Source organism: Palaemon carinicauda, chromosome 44 (assembly GCF_036898095.1).
Source record: "Palaemon carinicauda isolate YSFRI2023 chromosome 44, ASM3689809v2, whole genome shotgun sequence".
Classification (NCBI taxonomy): domain Eukaryota; kingdom Metazoa; phylum Arthropoda; class Malacostraca; order Decapoda; family Palaemonidae; genus Palaemon; species Palaemon carinicauda.
Genome location: NC_090768.1, coordinates 8,592,286 through 8,617,285, shown reverse-complemented (window position 1 = coordinate 8,617,285; position 25,000 = coordinate 8,592,286). Strand labels below are relative to the sequence as shown.

Sequence of the window (25,000 nt, the reverse complement as noted above, 5' to 3'; positions counted from 1 at the left end):
AGACCGCCGACGGCTCCGTTCCCATCTTCAACGTTGAGGAAAGGACGGGAAGGCAAAACTGTCTCCTTATAAGGAGTACGAGTTATTGCCCTCAGCCGCCAGCACCCGTTCTGATTCCAGCAAGGGAGATTGGCTGAGAGGAGAGAAAGATATGTTGGAAGTCAAAAAGACAGCCGACGACTCCGACCCCATTTCCAAGCTGAAAACAGGACAGGAAGACAAAACTGTCTCCTTATGAGGAGTACGAGTTGTTGCCCTCAGCCGCCAACAATAAGAAGGTTTCTCTTCAATTGCCGCTTAGATTGCTGGTTGGCGTTGTTGCAACGTTATCTCAGTGGAGGGTATCTGCGGAGAAAGTCTGAGAGGGTGTTATGATTGTCAATTATGTGTTTGACAATTGCTGTTGCAGTTGCAGGATTGTTGGGATTAAGATCCTGCCGAAGTAGGCTTGTTTCCTGACATTGCTGTAGATAGTGCTGTAGAGGTTCTTCTGTGTCTTGATTACAGTACTTGCACGGTCTTATTGGTCTATGCTGTGCTGCATGGTCTTCGTCATTATCTAAGATAATTTGCCAGTTGCATAGATATCCCAGTCGCAGTCTGCAGATGATTACTGCGTCCTGGCGAGGTGTTTGTCTTGCAATTGGGTGTGGTAATATGTTTGTCGCTTCAATATACCACTTTGCAGATCTTGATCCATCTAGGAAGGCTCTCCTTACTTCACTAGTCTTTTGGATGTTGCAGTAGGCAACCATTTGATTCTTGATGGTTTTTAATGAAGGTTGTAGAGTAATGCTAATGGTTTGGCACATTAATGCCGATTTGGCTAGGTGATCGGCCTCGTCGTTGCCAGAGATTCCAATGTGGTTTGGAATCCAATTCAAGGTAACTTGCCTGTTGTTGCTTTGGTGGAACAAGGCTAAGAATTGAATTGCAGTGATGAGGTAAACATTCTCTGTAGGTTCCTTGTTGCTGAGGGACAGAATGGCTCCTCTGGAGTCTGTATGGGTCGTTGTGTTCCCATCTTGTTGGTTGGCAGAATGTTCTAGAGCTTTTGTAATGGCTACTAGTTCAGTTTGCAGTATGGAAACATGGTTGGAAAGTCTCTAGTTTTCTTTATATTCTGATGTAGAGATAACTGCAGCAGCAGCTGCAGGGATTGCACGGTCTACTGATCCATCCGTATAGTAGGTGTGAGGCGCAGGTGTATTCCTGATTGCATTTTGTGCAGCTTCAGTGAGTTACTCTGGTGTGCAGAGAGCCTTGCTTGCTGCTGGTAGGATGGTGAAGTTGTATTTGATAGGATCATGAGCCCAAGGGGCAGGAGGGCTGTATTCATCATGCTTTTGTTGTCCCTTGGTTTTGTGAGCCTCATTTTGCATCTGCATCCTTCTGAGCGTATCCAGTAGTTTCTTTGCGTGGGAATTTGGCGGATCCAGTTCTTCAGCGAAAGGTAGAAGCCTTTTTATTTTATTGTTGAGTGGGCTTTTTCTGTCTACGATGATTGACTTGAATATAATGCTGCTATTCCTAATGTCACTCCTAGCTGACAGGGGAATTAGGTTGGTTTCTGCTCTAAGTAAGCAGTCTTGTCCACATTGGAGAGCCATTAATGAGTCTCATTTTTTTTTTTTTTTTTGGACTACTTCTAATGATGCTTTTTGAGTTGTCAGTCAATGCAGTAGTGTGGGTGCTGCATAATCGATGTGGGATCGAATTTCTTGTAGATATAACAGTCTTAGGAGCTTATTTGATACTCCTTGTTTTAGGGAGGTCATTCATTTCATGGCTGATAGACTAATCTTTGTGTTCTCTCTGAGGTAGGGTACTTCATTGGCTGGTGATAGGGTTTTGCTAATGATTACCCCAAGGTACATAAATTGACTCACCCATTCGATGTCTTGACCCCTTAGTGTGAAGTTCTGAGGGTTTTGCAAATGTCTTATAGCCATTGCTTTTGTTTTGTTGGTGTTGATCTTTAGGCCAAGTTCATTGCGTTTGGCTTGGATCATGTCAAGTGCTTTTTGAGTGACATTTCTTGCATGAGCTTTATGTGGACATACTATGCATATATCGTCGGCATATATGAAATTTTCCACCCCATTTGGGAGGTTTAAAGTGGCTAAGTTCTCCATTAGTAGATTAAAAACGTAGGGCCTTAGTGTGCCTCCTTGTGGTGTGCCGTTTTCTATGGGGATGAACTCAGTGGTTTTTCCTTGGAAAGTGACTCTGGCTTCTCGGTTCAGTGTGTAATAGCTAAAGAGTCTGCGCTAGTATATATACTAGAGCAGGCGACCCATCAAATATGACAGCTAAATATTTAGATAGATATGCACACATACAGATGCAAGCCTCCCCACTCCTTTCCCCCTTTCCTAACTACAAAACGGCAATTTGGGCAATTTTTGGCGATTGTGGTTTCCGAGTGTGCCAAACGGTGTACTATCTCACCAGGGTTTAACTACTTCCTCTCCCCACTACCCGAGACGCGAAGAGAGACAGGGTAGTTATACATCTGGCAATGCCGATAAGCATGAACCGGAAAAAAAAAAAAAAATATATATATATATATATATATATATATATATATATATATATATATATATATATATATATATATATATATATATATATATATATATTAGAGCAAGTGTGTGACTCTATATATAGTGGTTTTAGTTCTAATGCTCACCTGCTAAATATATCGTGTCATAATCCGTAATTTCCGATACGGTGCTATTCGCAACGTCCAATTTGAACCCAAAGGGCTTCTCATGACTAACGGATTGATTTATGTGCCAGGTAGCCAGTCGATCCTGGCGTGTCACAGCCTTGGGAATAGAGTTACATAAGGATTTCAATGTCATCTTGACTATTTGCTGAGTAACGAGACTAACACATTTATATGTGATTGTCTATGTATGTAAATATGCATTTAAAAGTAGCATACTTGCAGTGTAATTAGCGTTTCATATAATGTGAATTCAGTGCACAGGCCCATGTTCTCTTTTTTTCAGGACTATTTCTTGGTGAGGCGTCATCTGGGCTACTGGGTTCGAGTTATTCACAAGATGAAAATGGTAAGTTATATAATGAAGTATTTTGTAAAGATTGACTTTTTTATTTGCAAATCAACTTAAAAGGTACTTCAACTTGCAACCTATCTTTTTATAAGTAGATAAATATTTGATACTTTGGCAGCACATTTGCAGACTTTGTGGGAATTAATTTAAAACTATTCAAATTACATAAAAATGTGAGTAATACATTAACCAGAGTTATACTGAAGATGTCCCGATAATTTTACTTCAATGAAACATCATTTCTCTTATATCAATCTTTCTCCTTGATATTGATAGAATATAACATGACTCTTCAAACCACGATACCAGTTGACTTTCTCGACTACGAACTTCAGTTCAAACCCGAGGGAGTTTGCCCCTTTCCGTTCGAGGATGTCTTGGGTCGGTGTCTGTACTTTGCCCAACTGACCAGTGTCTGGAACGCCATGAGATTCTATTGCCAGAGATTTGGAGGCGATTTACTTAAAATAGACAGCGCCGATTTCATGTACGGATTGATCCAAATAATCGAAAGTAAAGGTACTGAGTGTTGACAATCATTATTCTACACCTTCATTCATAGGTAAATGAAATGTATTTGTGCAAACGTTGGCACTGGTCACCCCTTGTAAAGATTGTCTAAATATAAATAGATATAACTTAGACCTGTGATGATTTGGATTCCAGCCTTTTAAGGAGACTATCTTTGACAGAACTTGTGGCTGACCACTTTTGGCTGGGGGCCACCGATAAGAAAAGAGAGGGACTTTGGACGTGGACGGACGGTGCCTTTGTGAAGATGGGGTCGCCCTTTTGGGGTGTGAACTGCAACAAAAATTCGATGCTGATCAGAGAACCAGGTGGCGGGGATGCACAAAACTGCGTGTCTTTCGAACGACGATTCTTCTTCTATTTTCACGACGTCGATTGCGCCGAGAGTCACTCGGCTATTTGTGAATACAAAGTAAATGAATGAATTCAAAGTACAATTCCTTTTGACGATAAAAGTTTCGCTTTAGTCCTGTCGAATAGAAAGTAAATTGATGACTTGAAAGTACAATGATATTTTTTTTACGTTAAATGTCTCGCGATAGTCCTGTCGAACTGGAGATGTTTTACTTTTTGTAGAAATTATTGATATTGCTCTGTTCACAAAGACATTCCATAATAACTGTACCATATTGAAATAATAATTTTCCCATCTTTTCACTTTACCATTTTGTTCACATATGAAGATTTGATATACTTTGAAAATTGTTAAACAATTTCGAGATATATCCATCAAATGTTTTGTTTCATAAGAGCTTTTTTTTAAGTATTGTGAATCTCTGCCAATAAACATAAAAATGATATGGTAGTGCATATCTTAAGAATTCTATCCGCAATATTGATTCAGAACGATAAAGTTAGTATGATATGTGAAAGGAATCCATGTGCAGAATACTGTTTACTATATGGTTGTTAGTGTAAAACAGGGAATGTGTCCGAAGTTAAATAACCCATAAAATTCATAAAGTTTTTCACCAATTTTGATAATATTTCGTCATTAAATTTAGTTGAATGTTTACTTCAGTGAGAAATCAACTTGAAACCCCATTCCACTTTTCCTGTTCTAAAGAATGAGTTGTGTAACTGGGAATAAATGATGAAATAGTACATGGTAGTTATTCGAATCTAGTTGAGTGCAACTAGATTGCGAAAGTAAACACATACATACATACATACATACATACATACACACACACACACATATATATATATATATATATATATATACACATATATATATACATACGCACACATATAGTCCACTGTATACTATAGTATATATATATATATATATATATACATATATATATATACACACACACACACACACATATATATATATATATATATATATATATATATATATATATATATATATATACATACGCACACATATAGTCCAATGTATACTACAGTATATATATATATATATATATATATATATATATATATATATATATATGTATATATATACATATATATATAGATATAGGTATATATATGTGTGTGTGTGTCTGTCTTTCGGCGCGGGCGTGCTCGTGAGTTTACGCCTAATTAGGATACTGTATATTATATACATAGTTTTTTGAGGGAGAGGAAACGAAAATTGTTTTACAAGTTTTACTGAAGTGATTGTTTTCAAGACTAATAATTAATCGCGCACAGTAGTTTTTTTCTGTTGTCAAATTTTTTTTTCTGTTGTCATTTTTTCTATAAAGTAATAGATTTTAGCATAATTTCATGGCATAGGCACCGGCTTATCAGTCACCTGTTTTCTGAATTTAGATGTTATTTCTTTTCCAGTATTGCATTTTTAATGTATGAATAAAACAATAACATCGAATAACCATTTAATGTGTGTATGAAATCTAAAATACATGATTGACCTTTTATAGAAATAAAACTTTTTAGAAGTTATACTTAATTGTTCAGTATTTTCCTCATGATAATACTGTTTAATTTAATGGGTCGTGGCATTCAATAAAAGTTAAAAGCTCCTACCGAACTAAGTCAGTATATTTGAAAATATTAAAGAAATAAGATTTCGAACGTTTTAGTATTCGCAAATAACGGAATATTTGTTGGTACAAAAGCAATCATGCATAAAGAAAAAGCTGCTCTTGCTGATATAAAGGCAGTCTTCGCCCTCCTTGTTTGTGGGCTCCCGGGTGAACCCGTCGGCGCCGCAGTTGAAACCCCAGAAAGGTGACCTCATCTTCACTGGCGAACCGTCGGTCCATCTCCAGTCTCCCTCGTGGTCGAGGTCAGAGCCTCCGACGTAGAAATAAGATGCAGTGACTCCTGGAGACAAAAGGCATATTCATATAAGATTTTATGACCCTTCTCTCTTTATTTTTCGACAACCCTTACATTTGTGACGGTAGTTTAATGACTCTAAGTAACTTGACTTCACAAATTGCACCGGAGGCCCCCATCATAGATATAATACCAGGCCCCCATACTCTTCTTTGTATTCCTCTTCTATCAATGCCGGGACATTACCTCACACTCTTAGCTACTTCTATATTTCTCTTTTCAGTTTATTAAAAATCAAACTTACCTTTTCCTTTATTTTATCAACTATTTATAAGTATTTCAACACCTCCAGCTATTGACTAATGCACGTGATTTAGTCTCTAAGCAAGTTGTAATATGTGGATTATAATAGTAATTTGGCTATATCTGAACAGTCCTAGGTCTGGTGGGAGCCTTAAAATTTTCCGAATTTTGAAGGTGAAAAGTCATCCTTATTTTCTTTAGTTTGGGCTTTTGATGGGTGGTATGAAATCTGAGTATATTTGGATAGGTCGTGGATTTAATACATGGTTAATCTTCATTTATTAAACCGAACCTGACTTTGGGGATGTCTAGTATCTGTGCCTCTGGATAGTGAGTGTTACTAAGGAAAACTAACCCTCGTATCATTAGACATAGCTGGTGGTGAGGGAAAGCTAATCATCCTGAATTAGCACGGGGTTAAGAAAGGGAGAGCTAATCTTCCTGTATTTAGAAAGGGCACGGAGTTGGTGGTGGAAAATGTTCTTATAATTGGATATGGCCTGGATTAAACAAATGGTATAAATATTGAACATCTAGATAGATTTGAACAAGGAATGGGGTACCAATGAGTTGAGCTTCCTACTTTTTTATAGCACTTGCTGCTTTGTGTGGGAAGGGGACTAATCCTACTATTTTTCGGCAAGTCTTAAAATAGTACAGGGGTTAATTTATTCAAATTTGGTTTAAAATAAGTCCTAAAAAGGTTCTAAATTCTTCCTTGAGATTATTATTATTATTAAAACGAGGAGATTTACAAGCCAAACGAGTAAAGCTTGACTTACAGAACTGGCCTTTTCCTAAGATGTTAATACGTTAAAGGGGAGATTTTTGAATGGCGCAAATAAAAGATTCTAACAGATGATACTTACTATCATCCTCTACGTATCTCTGGATGTCGTAAATCAAATTGGCATCGTCCAGCTTGAGCATTTCCCCTCCGACCTCATGGCAATATTCCCTCATCTCGGACCAGTTGCCTTTCACGACGTCGGTGAAATGCAAACAGTGACCTCCAACATCCTCGTATGGATGAGGACATGGTCCTGCAAAAAAAAAAAAAAAAAAAAAAAAAAAAAAAAAAAAAAAAAAAAAAAACTTTTAAAGCCTGAGTTGAGAAATATTTCATTTGCGAGATAGTTCTTACAATCTGGGGACACTTAATAAGAAACTATTATTTTTATAATGCAGCGACTAGTGGTAACTTTCTCTCTTAGATTATAAGTTATTAAATGTACATGATGTTATTGATATCTGAGACTGTACAGAAAGAGATTATCTATACTATTAAGAATTTCTTTATTATCAGAAGCGTTATTTTCTCGTCGTAGATATACACTTCTTCAATATGTAATGGGTTGTCTATTTTAGCAGATGTGAGCTATGTATTCGCGTTAAAAATACGAGTTTCGTCGTGAAGAGTATTATACATGATACATAAACTAGCCGCTGCATACAACTACTGTAAACTGCACTGTAAAAAAAAAAAAAAAAACGTAATTTTAATCGGAGTTTTTCGTAAAAAGGTACTATTCACAGCCGTATTTCAGTAAAATACAGGCGATTGTAAATTTGCCCTTATATGTAATTACCAATATTTCCGCTTTTAAAACGTTAAATGCCTGGCAATTTTTATTCCAGGATTTTCCGCGTTTACAGTAAATTCCTAACGGTGTTTGCAATAGCAAAAATCGCCATGGAAAATAACCGCTAAAAAGGTAGGAAAACCATTATAAAGGTCTATAAATCTGTATCATTAGTACTTTCGGTCTTTAAAAGTTCACTAATAAGCTCAGTTTCATTGAACAAAGAAATGGCAAAGTTCTTTTTCTTTAAGGAAATTTTTAAAGGGTTTTTAATGAACTAGAATTGAAAGTAGAATTTTGACGGTAATATATTCGATTATAAAGTGTTTTAAGGCTCACAGTAAACAGTAGTATATATAAGAAATTTCATTATGAATCTATCGTTAGATTTACGGATATTTTTAAAGCAAACTAATTAGATATGACTGAAAAAACTCAGATATATTTTTGTAAATTTACATAGATTTTAAACCTTACAAGAAAATCGAAATTCCAATAATTTACAAGATTTCATAACAGAACTCCAATTATTACCAATTCTGCCTGCATCCGATGTCAGCTGGTACGATGAGCCCAGTTGAAGGATGAAACCTAAAAAGTAAAGGAAATTAATTAATCTGTAAATGTCTTGATTTCATCGGTAAACTGTTATAGAATTTTTTAATAGAGTTAGACACTTGCTTCTGAACTTTTAAGTCTGTTAAGCTTCAGGGTTGGAATTTCAAGGTTTCAAGAATATCCAGGAAGAAATGGATTCAGATCAATTTCTTATTCTGGGAGTTCTATTAGTAAAATAAACCAAAAACCTCTTGTGTGTATTGCCATAGGTATTTGAACACAAATAACCTTTTATAACTTGCTTACCCTTTTGAAAAATTTGATCTATGGCAAGATAAGTTTGTAAACCCTCTCAGAACAGTAAACCACTAAGCCATGATAACTGTCAGTAAGCAAAGGATGGTATTAAATATCCAATAATGATTAAGAAATGATATTTGTATATGATTTCTGCATGTAAACAAATTAATTGTTGTTTAAAGTCCACGTCGGAGTCGAATTTTGATAATTAACTTGATGCAACTCGAAATATTTGAGTGAAGGATAAATGCAAGAAGGTTCGTCATAAGTACTAAACTAAAGTAACTCACCGAATAGGACGAACAGCTTCAGGTTCCCCATGATGGAAAGAGGTTAGAGGCTTGTGTCTCCTTGACCTCGCAAGATGTTGGCAATAATGGCGGAGAACTGTCCTTTTCATCATATCTTATATGCAACGCAGATATTCAAATTCGAAATCGCTTTACTTAGATTGCAGGCGCTGCTTCATCCCTTAGAAACCATTATCAGTCTGGGAACATTGCATAACAATGTGCTATCAGGCGAGAGAAAATATGTAAAACTTGAAATGGTGATAAGACGTCTCAAGTGTTTTGCAATTTCCTAGATTTTTTTTGTATCAATTTTTTTGAGGGGCCCAAAAAAACAATCTTAGTTCTAATCATTAATTCTTATCAATGTATTATAAATTAATTACCAGATGTTTGTAAGCAAATGTTTATACTATTTTTGTAATTAATTCACTGTATATACAATTTTGTGAGACTGCTTTCAATTTTGCGCAGCAAAGTCTCCATGGGATGGAAGCTCTAAGCTAGCCAGGCAAACCATCTTCACACAGTTGTTGTGATATGGCTAGATAATTTCAAGACTAGTTATTTTGGTGATTTCTTCTCTGAAAAGGCTACTTTCAGGCTGTAGAGGTCTTTCCTTTTTCTATTTTTCTCTTATATGATATAATCCTCTTTATTTTAAGAAACAGGCTGTGGCTAATTGAAAGACTGCCCTCTCTCATTGCTTTACCAACTCACCCCAACCACCACTCCGCTTAACTACTGTATATTTTCTTATAGATCTACAGTGGAAGATATTAGTATTTGATCTCCCGTGTAAGGAAATGTAAATAATCCAGTTTTCTTGGGATTTTCGTTAAAAGACCATCTTCCCAAATGATCTTATCTTCCCACGAAATGTATGTTTACAATGGTTTTAAACATTTCTGACATTTCTTTGTACTTAATTCATGAAATTAAGCCTTGTCTCTAGTATTCTTTCTTTCAGTGCCAGCATCTCAAGTTAGAAGGATGATCTGCTTATTAGTGCCATATATGTTAGCGTACAGGTCCTGGAAGGTATACGGACTTCAATATACAGAAATCGTAAGTACAATGAACGGGGAAGTAATAATTCTCTTATTTATTTTAGTTTTTGAGCGGTTTTCAGATACGTAACTTGGTCTTTCATTGCCAAACTAAGTCGGTTACGCCAAGGTCTATAGAATACGAGGTCTCCTCATCCCTGGTCCAAAAATTGACATTTCTGCGCAGATGGATTTCGTGACGTCACGACCTCCAAACGGACGGGTGCTACCTACAGTTAAACAAAGTAAACAGGTCAGGGAATTGTCTTGGTCGTCGATCTAATTCTTGAAAGTGGTTGTGTAAATCTTAATAACAATATTCAATTACCAATATGCCCAATAACTGTGCTGTGTTTGGATGCTTCTCAACCCGGACGAAAAAATCAGATCTTATTTTTCATTCATTTCCAAAGGACAGTGAAATTAGGAAAAAAATGGGCGCACCTCTGCAAGCGGGGCGATCACATAAATGTTGAGAATGCACTGATATGTAGCTGGCACTTTGAAGCGGATGTCTATGAAAAGAATTTGATGTACGAATTATTAGACAAACAGATAAAATCAAGATGGATTAGAGCACTTTGGTTGCATACGTCAGATGGGTGCATGTCATCAGCATCCCTCCCCTGTTGCATTTAAACACCCGGTCAGAGCCCATCTTTTAGGAAAGGAAGCAACTCTCTTAGGTTCCAAAGCTAACATTCAAAGTTGTGAAGGTGTAAATGTAACTTCAAACGAATTTTCTCATTTTCTTTCCAAGGAAAATACACTCATTTAAAATGAAGAAAATTATCTTCGTAGATAATTAAGCTTGTCTGTTATGTTGTTTTGCATGCCAGAAAATGAATTTTAAAATTGCATTGATGCTAATATGGAATATGAGGAAGGTTTATGAGAAGATGCCATGGATGAAGGAGGATCACAATATGTGGGAGGGTATAGCTCGGAAGTTTCCTCAGTATGAATTTTTAGGCAATAAAGCAACTAAAGGGGATAATACATGGATTCGTGCTGTAAGTAGGGATGACAGAAAACTGATGAAACCCAACGGAGAATTTTTCGAAAATCTAAAAACAATGGAAATAATGTTTTTGTTTTTGTTTTTATGGCGAAAAATCTTTGAAATCAGGGGAAACGTAATAACTTTATTAGCTGAAATGATGTACGAGCATATTTCATTACATCAGGAAGTTATTAGGTATTTTGTACGTTATACTTTTTTTAGGATTCGAATTCTGAATAGAAACATTAGCTCATCTCGGAAAGCTGTAAGTAAAATGTTGAAGTTGGTTTCTTAATTATTCACTTGTAAGACGAAAGATTTAAGACGAGCATAACCATATTTATCATGGAAGTGGCAGAAATGGGAAAATTAAGGTTTTTATATATTATTCCTTTATTCTTGTAAATAAATGTAATTAGATAAATTTTTTATGTGCAAAATACAGAACTGTTTCCACTGTGAGTAATTTCATTTTCTTAAGATAACAAAGTGTCTCTTAATTTGTTATTAATTACAAAGAAATTAACAAAAATCCCTATATTTGTATGAATGTTGACAAGGGAGACTCGGACGCATTGGCTATTCTGACGTCAAGGATTATCTCCCCCAAACCCCCATACCCTCACTAATCTGCGCGTGAGAAGACCTCGTATTCTATAGACCTTGGGTTACGCTTTTAAGAACTATTATTTAGGTTTATTTGTAAATCTATTTAGTACAAAAAATGGAGAAAACTCCCAGCTGATGAGACATAACTAATAGTTTCGGGTTTTGTCTCACATCTAACTGGATTTTCTGTTATCATTACATATGAATTCATAGTAGGAATACAGTAGGCAGTTGTAACTGTACTCAAGCTATGCGTATTCCTGGTAATAGATCCTGTTTCTATAGGATTTATGTGATATATTTTTCATTAATTACTGTATACAGTATATATATGTATACATGTGTATGAGCATATATATATGTGTATATATATACATATATATTTAGTCGTATTATAATTACTATTACATGTTTTATGTAAGAATGGTGCGCTTGACGATTGAATGATTGTATTAAAAAAGTGCATTGAGCTCAACAAAATATAGACACTTGCGTGACAGTAGCTTCCTGATAGGCCATAAAAAGGGTGTTACCCACAGTGAGGTCAATCAAGCATTAAGCTTGCATCTCTGAAGAATCGAATTTGAACCCTGAATATAATTCTCTTATTGAATTTTTACTTAACAAAACACTCGGAGACACACGCACACACACAAACACACACACACACACACACACACACATATATATATATATATATATATATATATATATATATGTATGTATATATAAATACAGTATATATATAAGTATATATATATATTTATACATACATATATATATATAAATATATATATAAATACAGTATATATATAAGTATATATATATTTGTACATACATACATATATATATATATATATATATATATATATATATATATATATATATATATATACTTTTATATACACACATATATATATATAAATATATTTATATATATATATATACTTTATTTATGCACATATATATATATATATATATATATATATATATATATATATATATGTATATATATGCTGTGTCTATACATACATACATACATACATACATACATATATATATATATATATATGTATATATATACACAGTATATATATATATATATATATATATATATATATATATATATATGTATATATACACACAACTCAAAGAGTAATGGGGAGAATAATAATGATGAAAATAAGACAGAAAAAAACAACATGAATAACAGAGCAAACTAAAGTAAAGGATATTCTAACAACATGTAAGAAAGAGACATGAAGATGGGCAGGGCATATAATGAGAGTGACAGGTATTAAGAATAACTGAATAGGTCCTTAGAGATTGCAAGCGAAGCAGGGGAAGGAAGAGAAGACGATGGATTGACGAACTAAAAAAGTTTCCGAGTGTGGACTGGCATATAAAGACCATAAACAGACGCGAGTGGAAGGCCAAGTCTGAGTTCTCCAGTGGACTAGCTAAGTCTTATGATGATTTATATGTATATATAATATATACATACATATGTATATATATATATATATATATATATATATATATATATATATATATATGTATGTATCATCATCATCATCATCATCATACGCCTATTGACGCAAAGGGCCTTGGCTATATTTCACCAGTCGTCTCTATCTTGAGCTTTTAATTCAATACTTCTCCATTCATCATCTCCTACTTCGCGCTTCATAGTCATCATCCATGTAGGCGGGGGTCTTCCAACTCTTCTAGTGCCTTGTGGAGCCCAGCGGAACATTTGGTGGACTAATATCTCCCAGAGAATATATATATATATATATATATATATATATATATATATATATATATATATATATATATAACCCTGTAGCGATACTATCTCAACGGGTGGCTGGTGCCCTGGCCATACTACTACCTGTTGTTTTGGATGGTTCTGCCAAATCTATTTTCTCTCTCTTGGATTTTACTCTCATATCCAATCTTTTCTTTATTAGGTGTTTTGGTCTTTTCTGAAAGTTTTCCTTAATCTTGTTTAGGAACTTTCCACCAATCTCCTGTGAATTCCAATAGAATATATATATATATGTGTGTGTGTGTGCTTTTTTTTAGTAGTCATTCCCAGAGGCAATTTTAATTCATATCTAAAGCCCTCAGGGGTTCAATTGCTTTAAAACAACACTTCTGTTTTCTTCTCTCGGGGCTAGAGTTGGAAGGATAAGAGGATTGTATTATAATGCTGCTTATTCTATTCGAATTTTGACGACAGCTGTATCACCAATAACTTATAGCTATGATAAGGACATCCTTATAAATAAATCACAACCTTTATATAATGGCAGTAGGTTTCATTCCTACATACGAAAATAATAAGAAATGTAAAAATATCTAATTTGTAAATATTTTGCATGGAAACTCGGGAAAATTTTACTGGAGACATCTGGAGCTTCCATTAGTCTCATAAGTCCAGTGGAAATTGTAAAACCTTTCCTTGGAGAAAAATCAAACAACACCAAACTATGTTCTCTCTTCATGGCTCCTGAACTTGTCTTGGATCCTTAGAAATTGGTGTGACACTTCACTAAGGATTCAAAAAGTTCTTTGGGACTGTCATTGGAATTGTGAGAATTAAGGAAGTTCCAGATGTTTCTGCAATATTTCAATGAATTTCTGTACAAAGTATTTTCCAATGTTCATATGTGTTGTGTTTATATTTCTTCAAATTTTCGTTTTCATGAATGTACTTCCATTATATAAGGACTGTGATTTCTTTATAAGGATGGCCTGATCATAGCCGCAAGTTACTGGCTAAAACGGCTCTTTCCATAAAATAAATAAATGGAGCAAAGCAAAGAAATTCCGTGTTATCTTTCAAAACACCAACGCTGAAAATAAGAAAATTTACAGACAACTAGAACAGTGTCTTAGAATAGATTATCCCATAAGTGCTTTAGCATAGAATTGAAATTGTCTAAGAGAATGACTATGCCATAAAAGGCACCAGACTAACTGGTGATTGAAGAGGGGGGGGGGAGACTTTTGTCTGATCTCTCACAGCAAACCAACCTAGCATGGGTGGCCCTGACTAGTACAGCTTTATGGGTGGCCTTGCTAGTACAGCTTTGCTGATCATGGCGATGCTCGGACCTACTCAAACCCTTTCACCACGTTAAGGTATTCCCATTCAGGAAATGATAGACTGGTATATATATATATATATATATATATATATATATATATATATATGTATATATATATATGTGTGTGTGTGTATCTATGTACAGTATATATGCATATATACAGTATATGTATGCATATATGCAGTATACTTTTCAGTTTTGGATTTTTCTTAAAATTGTCTTGAAGTTCTTATACTCTCAGTTTTTAGTCAGTCGTTAGGTTTAAAGTTCTTAACCCCATGCATTATCAATCCTTGTTACGATTCACTACAGTTGATTGACTATCTAACTGCCAATACACAGTGCAAGCCAACTGGAACGTTGGGGTTTTTTAACCCTAGGAACTCATCCACCCATCTTCACTCTGGCTGGATTCGGAGCAGTGGGATGTAAAACTAGTATCATTCAAACCACGTGACCAGGCCCACACACACACACACACACACATATATATATATATATATATATATATATATATATATATATATACTGTATATATATATATATATATATATATATATATATATATATATATATATATATATATATATATATATATATACAACCAGAGTTTAGAGTAGAGCACTTATACGCAGCAGGTACAATAATTTGACTTATTCAATGTTGTAAAGAAAACGGGATTATTAGCAATTGAATTTTTGAAAAGCTTACAGGTCTCATCACACGCATTTGTATTTTCATAACCTGCAAAATCATACGGATTTGAATGCATAATATTGCAAATTAAAGCAAAATATAAAAGTTCTTAACACAGCTGTGCACACAAAAGGAAATACATCATATGGTTGATATTATTGTCTTTTATTGTTCGTGTTAACATTTTGAATAATATTTCTATCGAGATATTTATAAAATAAAATTCCTTAATAACGGGTCGAAGAATGAAATAGTTTTAAGGATGAAATGGTGTTATAATAGCAAGGGTCATAGGAAGATTTCTCATGATACTTGCATGGAGCAATATAAAAAATATCTAGTAAGGAGCAATAACTATAAATCTGTCGTATGATTTTATTACGTTTTTTGTTGACTGTCAATTTGAAATTTCTCCTTTCTGCAAGACATCGCTACTGCTCACAGATGACAGAGTATTTCTCCGTACAGTAACAATCGTGGAAGAGAAAATAGCCTCCTTTGCTGATGTACATACAGTCTTCATTATCAAGGTTTGTAGGCTCTCGCGTGAATTCATCAGGACTGCAGTTGAAGCCCCAGAAAGGAGAGCCCATCTTGACATTGGATCCGTCTGTCCATCTCCATTCTCCCGCATGGTCGCGGTCAGAGCCTCCGATATAGAAATAACTCTCTGGAATACCTACGACGAAATAAATGATAAATGTGTCAGTAGATTATTTGCGTAAATGAAAACAATATTATTGACAGTTTCCATTGCTTGCTGAAGAATTTCACAAATGAAGACAACAGTAGATGACGTGTAATGTTACCCTGAGTCTCCACGTGTTCTTCTATATCGTAAATCAGGTTAGCATCGTCTATCTTCACCATGTCTCCCCCCAAGTTTTGACAGTACGACCTCATCTCATCCCATGTCCCAGCTTCGGTGCTGAAGTGCAAGCAATGGCCTCCGACGCTAACGAAAGGATCACCACAAGATGCTGGAATAGATGTAAGAACTGGTTTTCAGAGAATGCTGTTGGCGTTGGTATATAGATTAAGCGGCCCTTATGCCAGAACCGGCTCTTGTTCTTAGAGGTAGTTAAGAGCACCCTGTAACGTTCAGAGTGTTCGTTCATTCAGATGAATGACTTTACAAACTCCCTTCTTCAGCGAGTCTAGATTATTTGTTGGGGGGGGGGGAGGGTGAAAAATGCACTGGGCGTTTCCTGACCTAAACATTTAATTGTCTACGTTCTACCTTAGTTAATTCACTGGTTAAATAAAGAGGAGTAACACCTTATGGAGCCACCCCCTCTAAGAAATCGTGCAAATCTGAAAAATAGAATGAGAATGTACTCTCGTGCGTACACAGACACGCGAACACACACACACTTATATATATATATATATATATATATATATATATATATATATATAGTACACACACACACATATATATACATATATATATATATATATATATGTATATATATATATATATATATATATGAATGTGTGTGTGAGTGAGATATTCACATACATATACTTTATATATATATATATATATATATATATATATATATATATATATATATATATATATATATGTGTGTGTGTGTGTGTATGTGTGTGTGTGTTCTGTATATAATTCTCCTTGAACTTTCATAAACAAATAATAAAAACAACCCAAAAGTTTTACTTGGCCCTTACATTCTTTTGCAAAAGAAGAAATCGTAACAAAGTGAACATTAGGTTACTGCGCAAACAAATATGTTATTAAAAAACTGTTTTCAAAACTCACCATTTGTATCCAGCAGCTCCAATGGAGTGGAAGACCCCAAGTTAACGGCGAAGGCTGAAAAAATGGATTAACAAAATAAAAAATAACTTGCTGTAAATGACTTGATTTGTTATTTCAATAACTACCGAGAATAAAGTTTTTGCAAGTCATCCTTTAATATTTTGGGGTATAGAATAATATTAGTCTTGAAAAAATATTTATGAATTGATAGATAGCTCTGTGGATAGAGAAGTTTTTCTTAGGCCTCTGTTAATAATATAGAAAACGAGAGAGGTTTATACAATTTCTGAAACTTCGTACAAAAAAACTACATTTACAGAAAAATAAGTATGGCGATACTAAATACAATGATGATTGAAGATATAGCACATGTTTAATTGAAAATTAAACAAAACTAAAAAAGCAATTGTACTATGAAAAATAAGTCCTAAACATCATTTAATACAATGTTCTTAAAGATTGTTTTTCTTATTGGAAAATACATCGACTATTTTAATAGAAATCCGAATTATCTCGGTGTATGAAACGTCTACGTAAAAAGATTGATTTAATTTTAGGTTTTCTATTGGAATAATTTTCGTCACACCACCATGGTGGAACTTACCCAAGAGGAAAGCCAATCTCGGGTTGAACATGGCGAGTTGGGAATGATAGCTCAGGTCGTAAGATGGCGGTAAAAGCAAAGATTTAAACCCAGGTTTCAGGTCTTATATACACTTTAATGGGGGGATGATCTAGGCTTCTTCTGGTGTGATAGCGAAAAGAGGTTAGTTTCTTAGCAGCAGAAAGTTTTGAATCTGGTAACACTGAGCGGTTTCAACTACTCGTGTGAAATCTGCAGTTGTTCATAGATAAAAATGTATTGCACTTTTTATTTATAGATTTTCCATCGATTTGCCCTACCCAAGGGCACGAGGATTCACTTGATACTTCAGGGATTTAAGTTTAAAGGAGCATTTTATTATAGTAGTTTAGCTAATGCACGTTCGGTATTCTCCCATTATTGTTTTTAGTTCAAGTGTCTTTACGTAAGACAAAATAAAAAAGCTAGCTGGCATTACAGATATACCTCAGAATGATAGCCTGGTGCAGTTCTTAGGTGAAACATTGAGATACTACCGCTAGAGAGTTATGGGGTCCTTTGACTGGCCAGACAGTACTACATTGGATTCTTCTCTCTGTTTACGGTTTTTTCCCTTTGCCTACACAGACACCGAATAGTCTGGCCTATTCTTTACAGATTCTCCTCTGTCCTCATACACCTGACAACACTGAGATTACCAAATAATTCTTCTTCACCCAAGGGGTTAACTACTGCACTGCAATTGCTCAGTAGCTACTTTCCTCTTGGTAAGGGTAGAAGAGACTCTAACTATGGTAAGCACCTCTTCTAGGAGAAGGACACTCCAAAATCAAACCACTGTTCTCTAATCTTGGGTAGTGCCATAGCCTCTGTACCATGGTCTTCCACTGCCTTGGGTTAGAGTTCTCTTGCTTGAGAGTACACTCGGGCACACTATTCTATCTAATTTCTCTTCCTCTTGTTTTGTTGAAGTATTTATAGTTTATACAGGAATTATTTATTTTAATGTTGTTACTGTTCTTAGAATATTTAATTTTTCTTTGTTTCCTTTCCTCACTGGGCTATTTTCCTTGTTGGGGCCCATGGGCTTGTAGCGTTCTGCTTTTCCCAACTAAGGTTGTAGCTTAGCAATTGATAATAATAATAATAATAATAATAATAATAATAATAATAATAATAATAATAATAAGCGAAGTATACCTTATACTGTATATTTAAAGAGTTGAAAGAACCCAAGAACCAATTAAAAAAGATAAAGAAAATTTTCAATCATGAGTCGCTGCCAGACGCTGAAATTAAATTCCGTTGCAACGACAGGTAATTCCCACGAATCTTTTTAGACAAATTTTTATAATCGCGCCACTACGCAATAGACACTAAAATTCAAGTAAGCACTTGAATTAGTTATATTTCTTATTACATGACCAAACCGTTTACTAATAATCAGAGGTATAATAACATTATTATTATTGTTAATTGCTAAGCTACAATCCTTGTTGGAAAAGCAGGATGCTATAAGCCCAGGGGCCCCAACAGGGGAAATAGCCCAGTGAGGAAAGGAAACAAGGAAAAATGAAATATTTTATGAACAGTAACAACATTAAAATAGATATTTCCTATATAAACTATATAAACTTTAACAAAACTAGAGGAAGAGAAATTAGATAGAACAGTGTGCTGAGTGTACCCTCAAGCAAGATTAAAAAGTTGATGATGATAGTAATGGTAATGATAAAATTTATTATATTATTGCTTATAATTATAAGGATGAGGGTTATGATAATAAAAATATCATCACCATTGTTATCTTTACAACTTTTTCGGAAAACAGAACAAAATTATCTGGAATTTTACCAAAAAAACACAAAGCAGAGACGAAGAAAGCTAAAGAGAGATATAATTTATTAACGATCAGGTGGTTATAATAATAATGACAATAATGATAATCTACCCTATATAATAAAGAACCAGTGCCTGGGTTTATATATGAATATACAAATATTGTATATGTATATATTTCTTTTCGGTCACGCTCAGTTCGCCCCGTCCCTCGGGTGCGGGGGGGGGGGAGAGAATAGCCATACCCTGATGAGAGGGGGGGGGGGGGTAGGTTTGCTTGTGCGTGTTTGTGCGTGCATATCTATATCTATCTAAATATTTAACCATCAATTTGGACGGAGCACGTACACTAGTAAAAATAATAATAGCTAAGTATCTATAGTCCATTTCTTTTATCGAGGCAGATTTGCACCGACTCGCAGCGGTGCCCTTTTAGCTCGGAAAATTTTCCTGATCGCTGATTGGTTAGAATTATCACGTCCAACCAGTCAGCGATCAGGAAACTTTTCCGAGCTAAAGGGGCACTGCTGTGAGTCGGTGCAAATCTGTATCGCTAAAAGAAATAGACTATAGTCGAACATTTTTAACTACAATGCGACACATATTTTTCCCTATCAAGTTGAGTAATAAGAACCAATTGTTCTGTTCTATTTATCTGTGTTTCCTTCTACAATTGTTAAAGGAAGTGCTCATTTGTGAATTATCCAGCAAACAATGACACTTAGCGTTTAACATCACCCTAAGGTTATAGGTATCTTATCTCACCGCTTAAGGAAGCTGCAGCTCATTCTTAAGATCGTCTGGGAAACAGTCCCAACATTATTTCCCCATTTCCTCCTTCCTTTGTAAGATAACGGATCTAGAGAAGAGATAATATACATCCGTAGTCGACAACCTTATTACACCTCTGTATTTCCGTGGGCCTTTTGCAACTTCCTATTTGTTATCTTGACAAAGGTTTTGTAGACAAGAAGACGTTGGGTAATTTTCCCTTTTTCTACAACGACGAAGGGTAAAACTACCACACTCTTTTTCACCTATAACGAGATCATACTTTTCCTCATGTGTTATTTGTTATGAAGTATTTCTCAGGGAAACTAGAACGTGAAAGAGATTCCTTCATATTGAATTTCTCGTATTTTTTCATTGCTGAATCGTAATAAACTAGAATAAAGAGCATAAACAGGACATTGGTACACTTTAAATCATATGAAAAGCTTGAACGTTAATTTAATGCTCACATATAAAAAAAGCAAGAAGATAAAAACCGAGCTTTTTAGAAAACAGTTTTTTAAACCAATGAATTTATTACTTCATGGTGTATGAACGATTCTGAAGAGAAAGACTAGTTGCAGAAATCTGATCATGCATCTTCCATAACCAACCAGTCAAAGCCCTTACTTGGACTTTGCAAAACAACTTTTCTTTTGCTGGGAAAGCTTCTTTATTAAAATGCTATGAATGGCATGTAGCTAATTTTAGCCTTTGAATTATTAATGACGCTCAAGATCTCCATAAAACATGTGATTGTGGATACTGGAGATAACTGGAGTTCCATACCATATGGGTTTCACGGCAAGCTCTTTGATACAGCTACTGTTTTCAGAAACATTGTTTACTCTTTGTGCATGTTTTTATGCCTGTTTATATTTGTTTGCAAGTATTTACCATCAATTCTTTTCTTCAAATTGCGATTTCACATGTTAGAAGCAATATTAAATTCCTCGGTAATTTTGTATTCAAGGGACCTGAACTACAAAAAAAAAAAAAAAAAAGAAAAGAAAAAAAAAAAAAAAACTATTTATGTGTGACCTGTTACCAAAACAGTCATGCCGCCTAGGAATATAGGCTTTCCTTAGAAATGTAGGCCTATCGTTACATGATTTATTAATATATTTATGAGCATTTTACGCCTTCTAAGGAATTAATGGACAGGTGAACAACCTCTTTGAGGAATTTATCTCCAATAGCACATGATCTTTATCTATAGTTGTACAGTTATGTATTTATTCATTTATTGAATGAATAAGTATATCAGGGAAGATATCTTTCAAAGCTTGACTAATATGCCAAACACATCTCCCTTATATACAGTAATAAAGAGCTATGTGTCTTTATGGCTATATATATATATATATATATATATATATATATATATATATATATATATATATATATGTGTGTGTGTGTGTGTGTGTACATATATATACATATATATGTATATTTATACTGTATATATATATATATATATATATATATATATACTGTATATATAAATATATATATATATATATATACATGTGTATATATATGTATGTATATATATATATATATATATATATATATATATATATATTTCCTGCCACGCTCAGTAGCATTGCCAGATGTATGACTATTCGGTCTCTCCCCGTCCCTTGGTTAGGGGGAGAGGGAGTAACCATAACCTGGTTAGAGGGGTACCCCAAGAGCTACACTCGGAAACCACAATCTCCCACAAATTGCCTAAACTACCGGGTTGTAATTACGGAAGGGGTGGGGGGGGGACGGGTTGAATCTTTGTGCGTGTGTGCATTTGTGTGCAAATCTATCTGAATATTTAACCGTACATGAGAGATAATGAATGATAAATTTCACATTCGTTTCATTAAAGAATAAGTGCCACTTGCCAGCATCATTTTACCGGATAAGTATCGGTGATATATCTATATATATATATATATATATATATATATATATATATATATATATATATATATATATATATATATACAATGAACGCTCATGAATCAAAAGGAAAGAATCCCTAATTGGTTCACAAGGAATGTAATTTACCCATTTTCATGGGATTCTTTGTCATATGACCAAAATTTATATGATTTATGTTACAATAATAATTAGAACACACTAAAATCGTAACATGCTCCCAATAATTTTAATTATTCTATCAACGGCCATACTACACTGCCTGACAATTAAAATTCACCTCTAAATTTCTTTGTACATCGGTAACTTCCCCATCCTTCCTTTTTCAGTTTTCAACCATCATATTCGTCTATTGACTGACATGCGGTAGATTTAGGTATTCCTAAGTAGTGTCACTACTGTTATCAGTGATGTGTTAGCAAGCATTACTAATCATGGTATGTGTGCAAGTCGCGCATACTTCTTGTACCTCCTTGCATCTCCCACCTCTCTCGGGGCCCTTGGGCTTATTACATCCTGCTTTTTTGACTAGGTTTGTAGCTTAGCTAATAATAGTAATAATAATAATAATAATAATAATAATAATAATAATAATAATAATAATAATAATGATAATAATAATAATAATAATACATAGAGGCAGTGAATGGTTACAACAAGCAAGAAAACATAAGTTGAACTTCTCCGTTTGATAATGAGCAGATTATTTAATTAAATATATAGGCTCTTGTAAACAATCCTCTCTCTCTCTCTCTCTCTCTCTCTCTCTCTCTCTCTCTCTCTCTCTCTCTCTCTCTCTCTCTCTCTCTCTCTTCAACTCCTAAAATCTAGGTCACCTGTGATAAGGGCAGCTAACTACCTCTTCGGTACTGACTCTGTCTATGTGCCCTTGCATAACATCTCACACAAATAAAAACATTGCTTCTGTTCTAATCATTGAAATGTTAACTGATAGTGGATTTCGAATAATGATATCATGACAAAATTAAAACCTCCTTGATGCATTCAACATTTCTTCCCGGCAGATTTATTTGTGTACGTGCGTAGGTACAGAAATCGACAGACGGGTGGGGTGAGGGGGGTATAATGCTGTGCAGAAACTTACATCGGCAACATCTGATACGAGCGCGCAAAATTTCAATGGAGATTAGCGAGTCTACTCTGTCCATTTCGCTTAACAATGGTTAAAATTCCTTCAATACAGATGGATTGATGTATAAATAGATTCATCGAGCATTAATGATCTTGGTTTGTTGATAACCTTATCTTTTCATCAGGATCGACCTTCCTCTCTAAAGCTCATCACACTATAAGACTGGACATAAGGGAGCTAGTAATTGCTACCTGATAGCCATTCCATTTCGGTGGAACCGAGACGAATAAATCTAGAGAGTGAAGTTTCAGTAGCTTGTGTTGGGATAGGTTTGGAGTCTGAGAAAGTCTATTGGACTTGGATTTGGGCACAAGGCAGTGAGTCTGAACGCTAGCACATGGAGTTTTACGGGTCATGCACCTTATCCATAAATGACCTGGAGTTAGTTGCAACTTAAGGTATTTCTGGACATGAGAGTAACTGAGATGGAACATCTGATAACTTCCTTGCTTTCCCTTACCCTTCCCAATATTTTTTTTTTTTTTTTTTTTTTTAGTTGGCCTTTTTTTACAACTTTGAAGTCAGGAAATATCTCGGTTTCCCTAGCATGCATTGGCTCTCAATATATGTATATATATATATATATATATATATATATATATATATATATATAGAGAGAGAGAGAGAGAGAGAGAGAGAGAGAGAGAGAGAGAGAGAGAGAGAGAGAGAGAGAGAGAGTAAGTAAATATAACAGCTTTCGTACAACGAAAACGTCCTCCAAGAAGTAAATATTAGAGTTGGTTTTCAAATTCTACGGCAGTATTACTTATGATTTGCCTTTTGAGGCTATGCCAAAATCTCAGAATCTCAATGTTGGTGTCTTGAGGCTTGCCTTTTGATACCATTTCCTTAAAATTCCACGGAGGATTGCCAATGTAATTCTGCCAACAAACAGCAAAACAGAACCCAAAAGATAAACACTTTTAAGCGGATAATGAAAGTTCCATTACCGAAGCCCACATATTAATCGGATCTTTCAGTACATTTCCGAAAACGCCACCAATACTTAGCATTTATCAAGCAACCATTACAACTTTAGATCGTTAGGATCATGAGACTGTCACAAGAAAAATTGTCTTGTGTGTTTTGAAAACAAGCAAAAGAATTCCAATTCATGGACATGGTAGTACAAGGCAACGCCCACGTTGAATGCCGATGAACTAGTCTCACGTACAAGCAACTCGAGTCTCGAGGCTTTGCGAGAGGCCAGAGCCGCCAGACTACATAACCGTAAACAAAACACAAACGCACTTGCCTCTTGCTTTAGTTGCTAGGTGGCTGGCTTGATCTCCGCTGAGTAGCGGCAGACATTTCGAGATTCACCCTCCTTCTTGGGATTCAAAATATGAAATGATATATGCAACGCTTAGTATAGAAACGTGTTTTACGTCGATAATTTAAGAATTGAAGTCCTATATATTAGGTTATATTCATATTATAATGAAACACGTATGACTAACCTTGAACGAACTCTTATTTCTCTAATTTGGACCGACATTGTGTTGAAGTAGTCTATATTTCTTTTTCATCGTCGGGTTATTTGAAATTATGGAAGGAAAATTACA

At 34.8% G+C, this 25,000-nt stretch overlaps 3 protein-coding genes across 5 annotated transcripts in view; 1 reads left to right on the top strand and 2 right to left on the bottom strand.

The window, feature by feature from the left end:
* The window catches only part of LOC137634089 (type-2 ice-structuring protein-like), a 17,811-nt gene extending 13,399 nt beyond the window's left edge, over positions 1–4,412 (top strand). For 2 of the 3 annotated variants that reach the window (XM_068366310.1, XM_068366308.1), the window contains exons 4-6: positions 3,018–3,080; positions 3,360–3,602; positions 3,776–4,412. In XM_068366310.1, the coding sequence (XP_068222411.1) occupies positions 3,018–3,080; positions 3,360–3,602; positions 3,776–4,038 (569 nt within the window). In that variant the 3' untranslated portion in view covers positions 4,039–4,412. The remainder of the gene's footprint in view (positions 1–3,017; positions 3,081–3,359; positions 3,603–3,775) is intronic. The other variant, XM_068366309.1, reaches the window with a different exon arrangement.
* Positions 4,413–5,606: 1,194 nt separating this feature from the next.
* LOC137634475 (C-type lectin domain family 17, member A-like) lies at positions 5,607–9,053 on the bottom strand. The gene is made up of 4 exons (XM_068366894.1): positions 8,902–9,053; positions 8,288–8,344; positions 7,040–7,213; positions 5,607–5,912 (listed from the first exon to the last, which is right to left on the bottom strand). The coding sequence occupies exons 1-4, from the start codon at positions 8,930–8,932 to the stop codon at positions 5,665–5,667; spliced, it is 510 nt and encodes a 169-aa protein (XP_068222995.1). The 5' UTR covers positions 8,933–9,053; the 3' UTR covers positions 5,607–5,664.
* Positions 9,054–15,735: 6,682 nt separating this feature from the next.
* On the bottom strand, positions 15,736–17,905 carry LOC137634515 (C-type lectin domain family 17, member A-like). The gene is made up of 4 exons (XM_068366960.1): positions 17,762–17,905; positions 17,158–17,211; positions 16,184–16,354; positions 15,736–16,053 (listed from the first exon to the last, which is right to left on the bottom strand). The coding sequence occupies exons 1-4, from the start codon at positions 17,790–17,792 to the stop codon at positions 15,806–15,808; spliced, it is 504 nt and encodes a 167-aa protein (XP_068223061.1). The 5' UTR covers positions 17,793–17,905; the 3' UTR covers positions 15,736–15,805.
* Between the last annotated feature and the right edge of the window lie 7,095 nt (positions 17,906–25,000).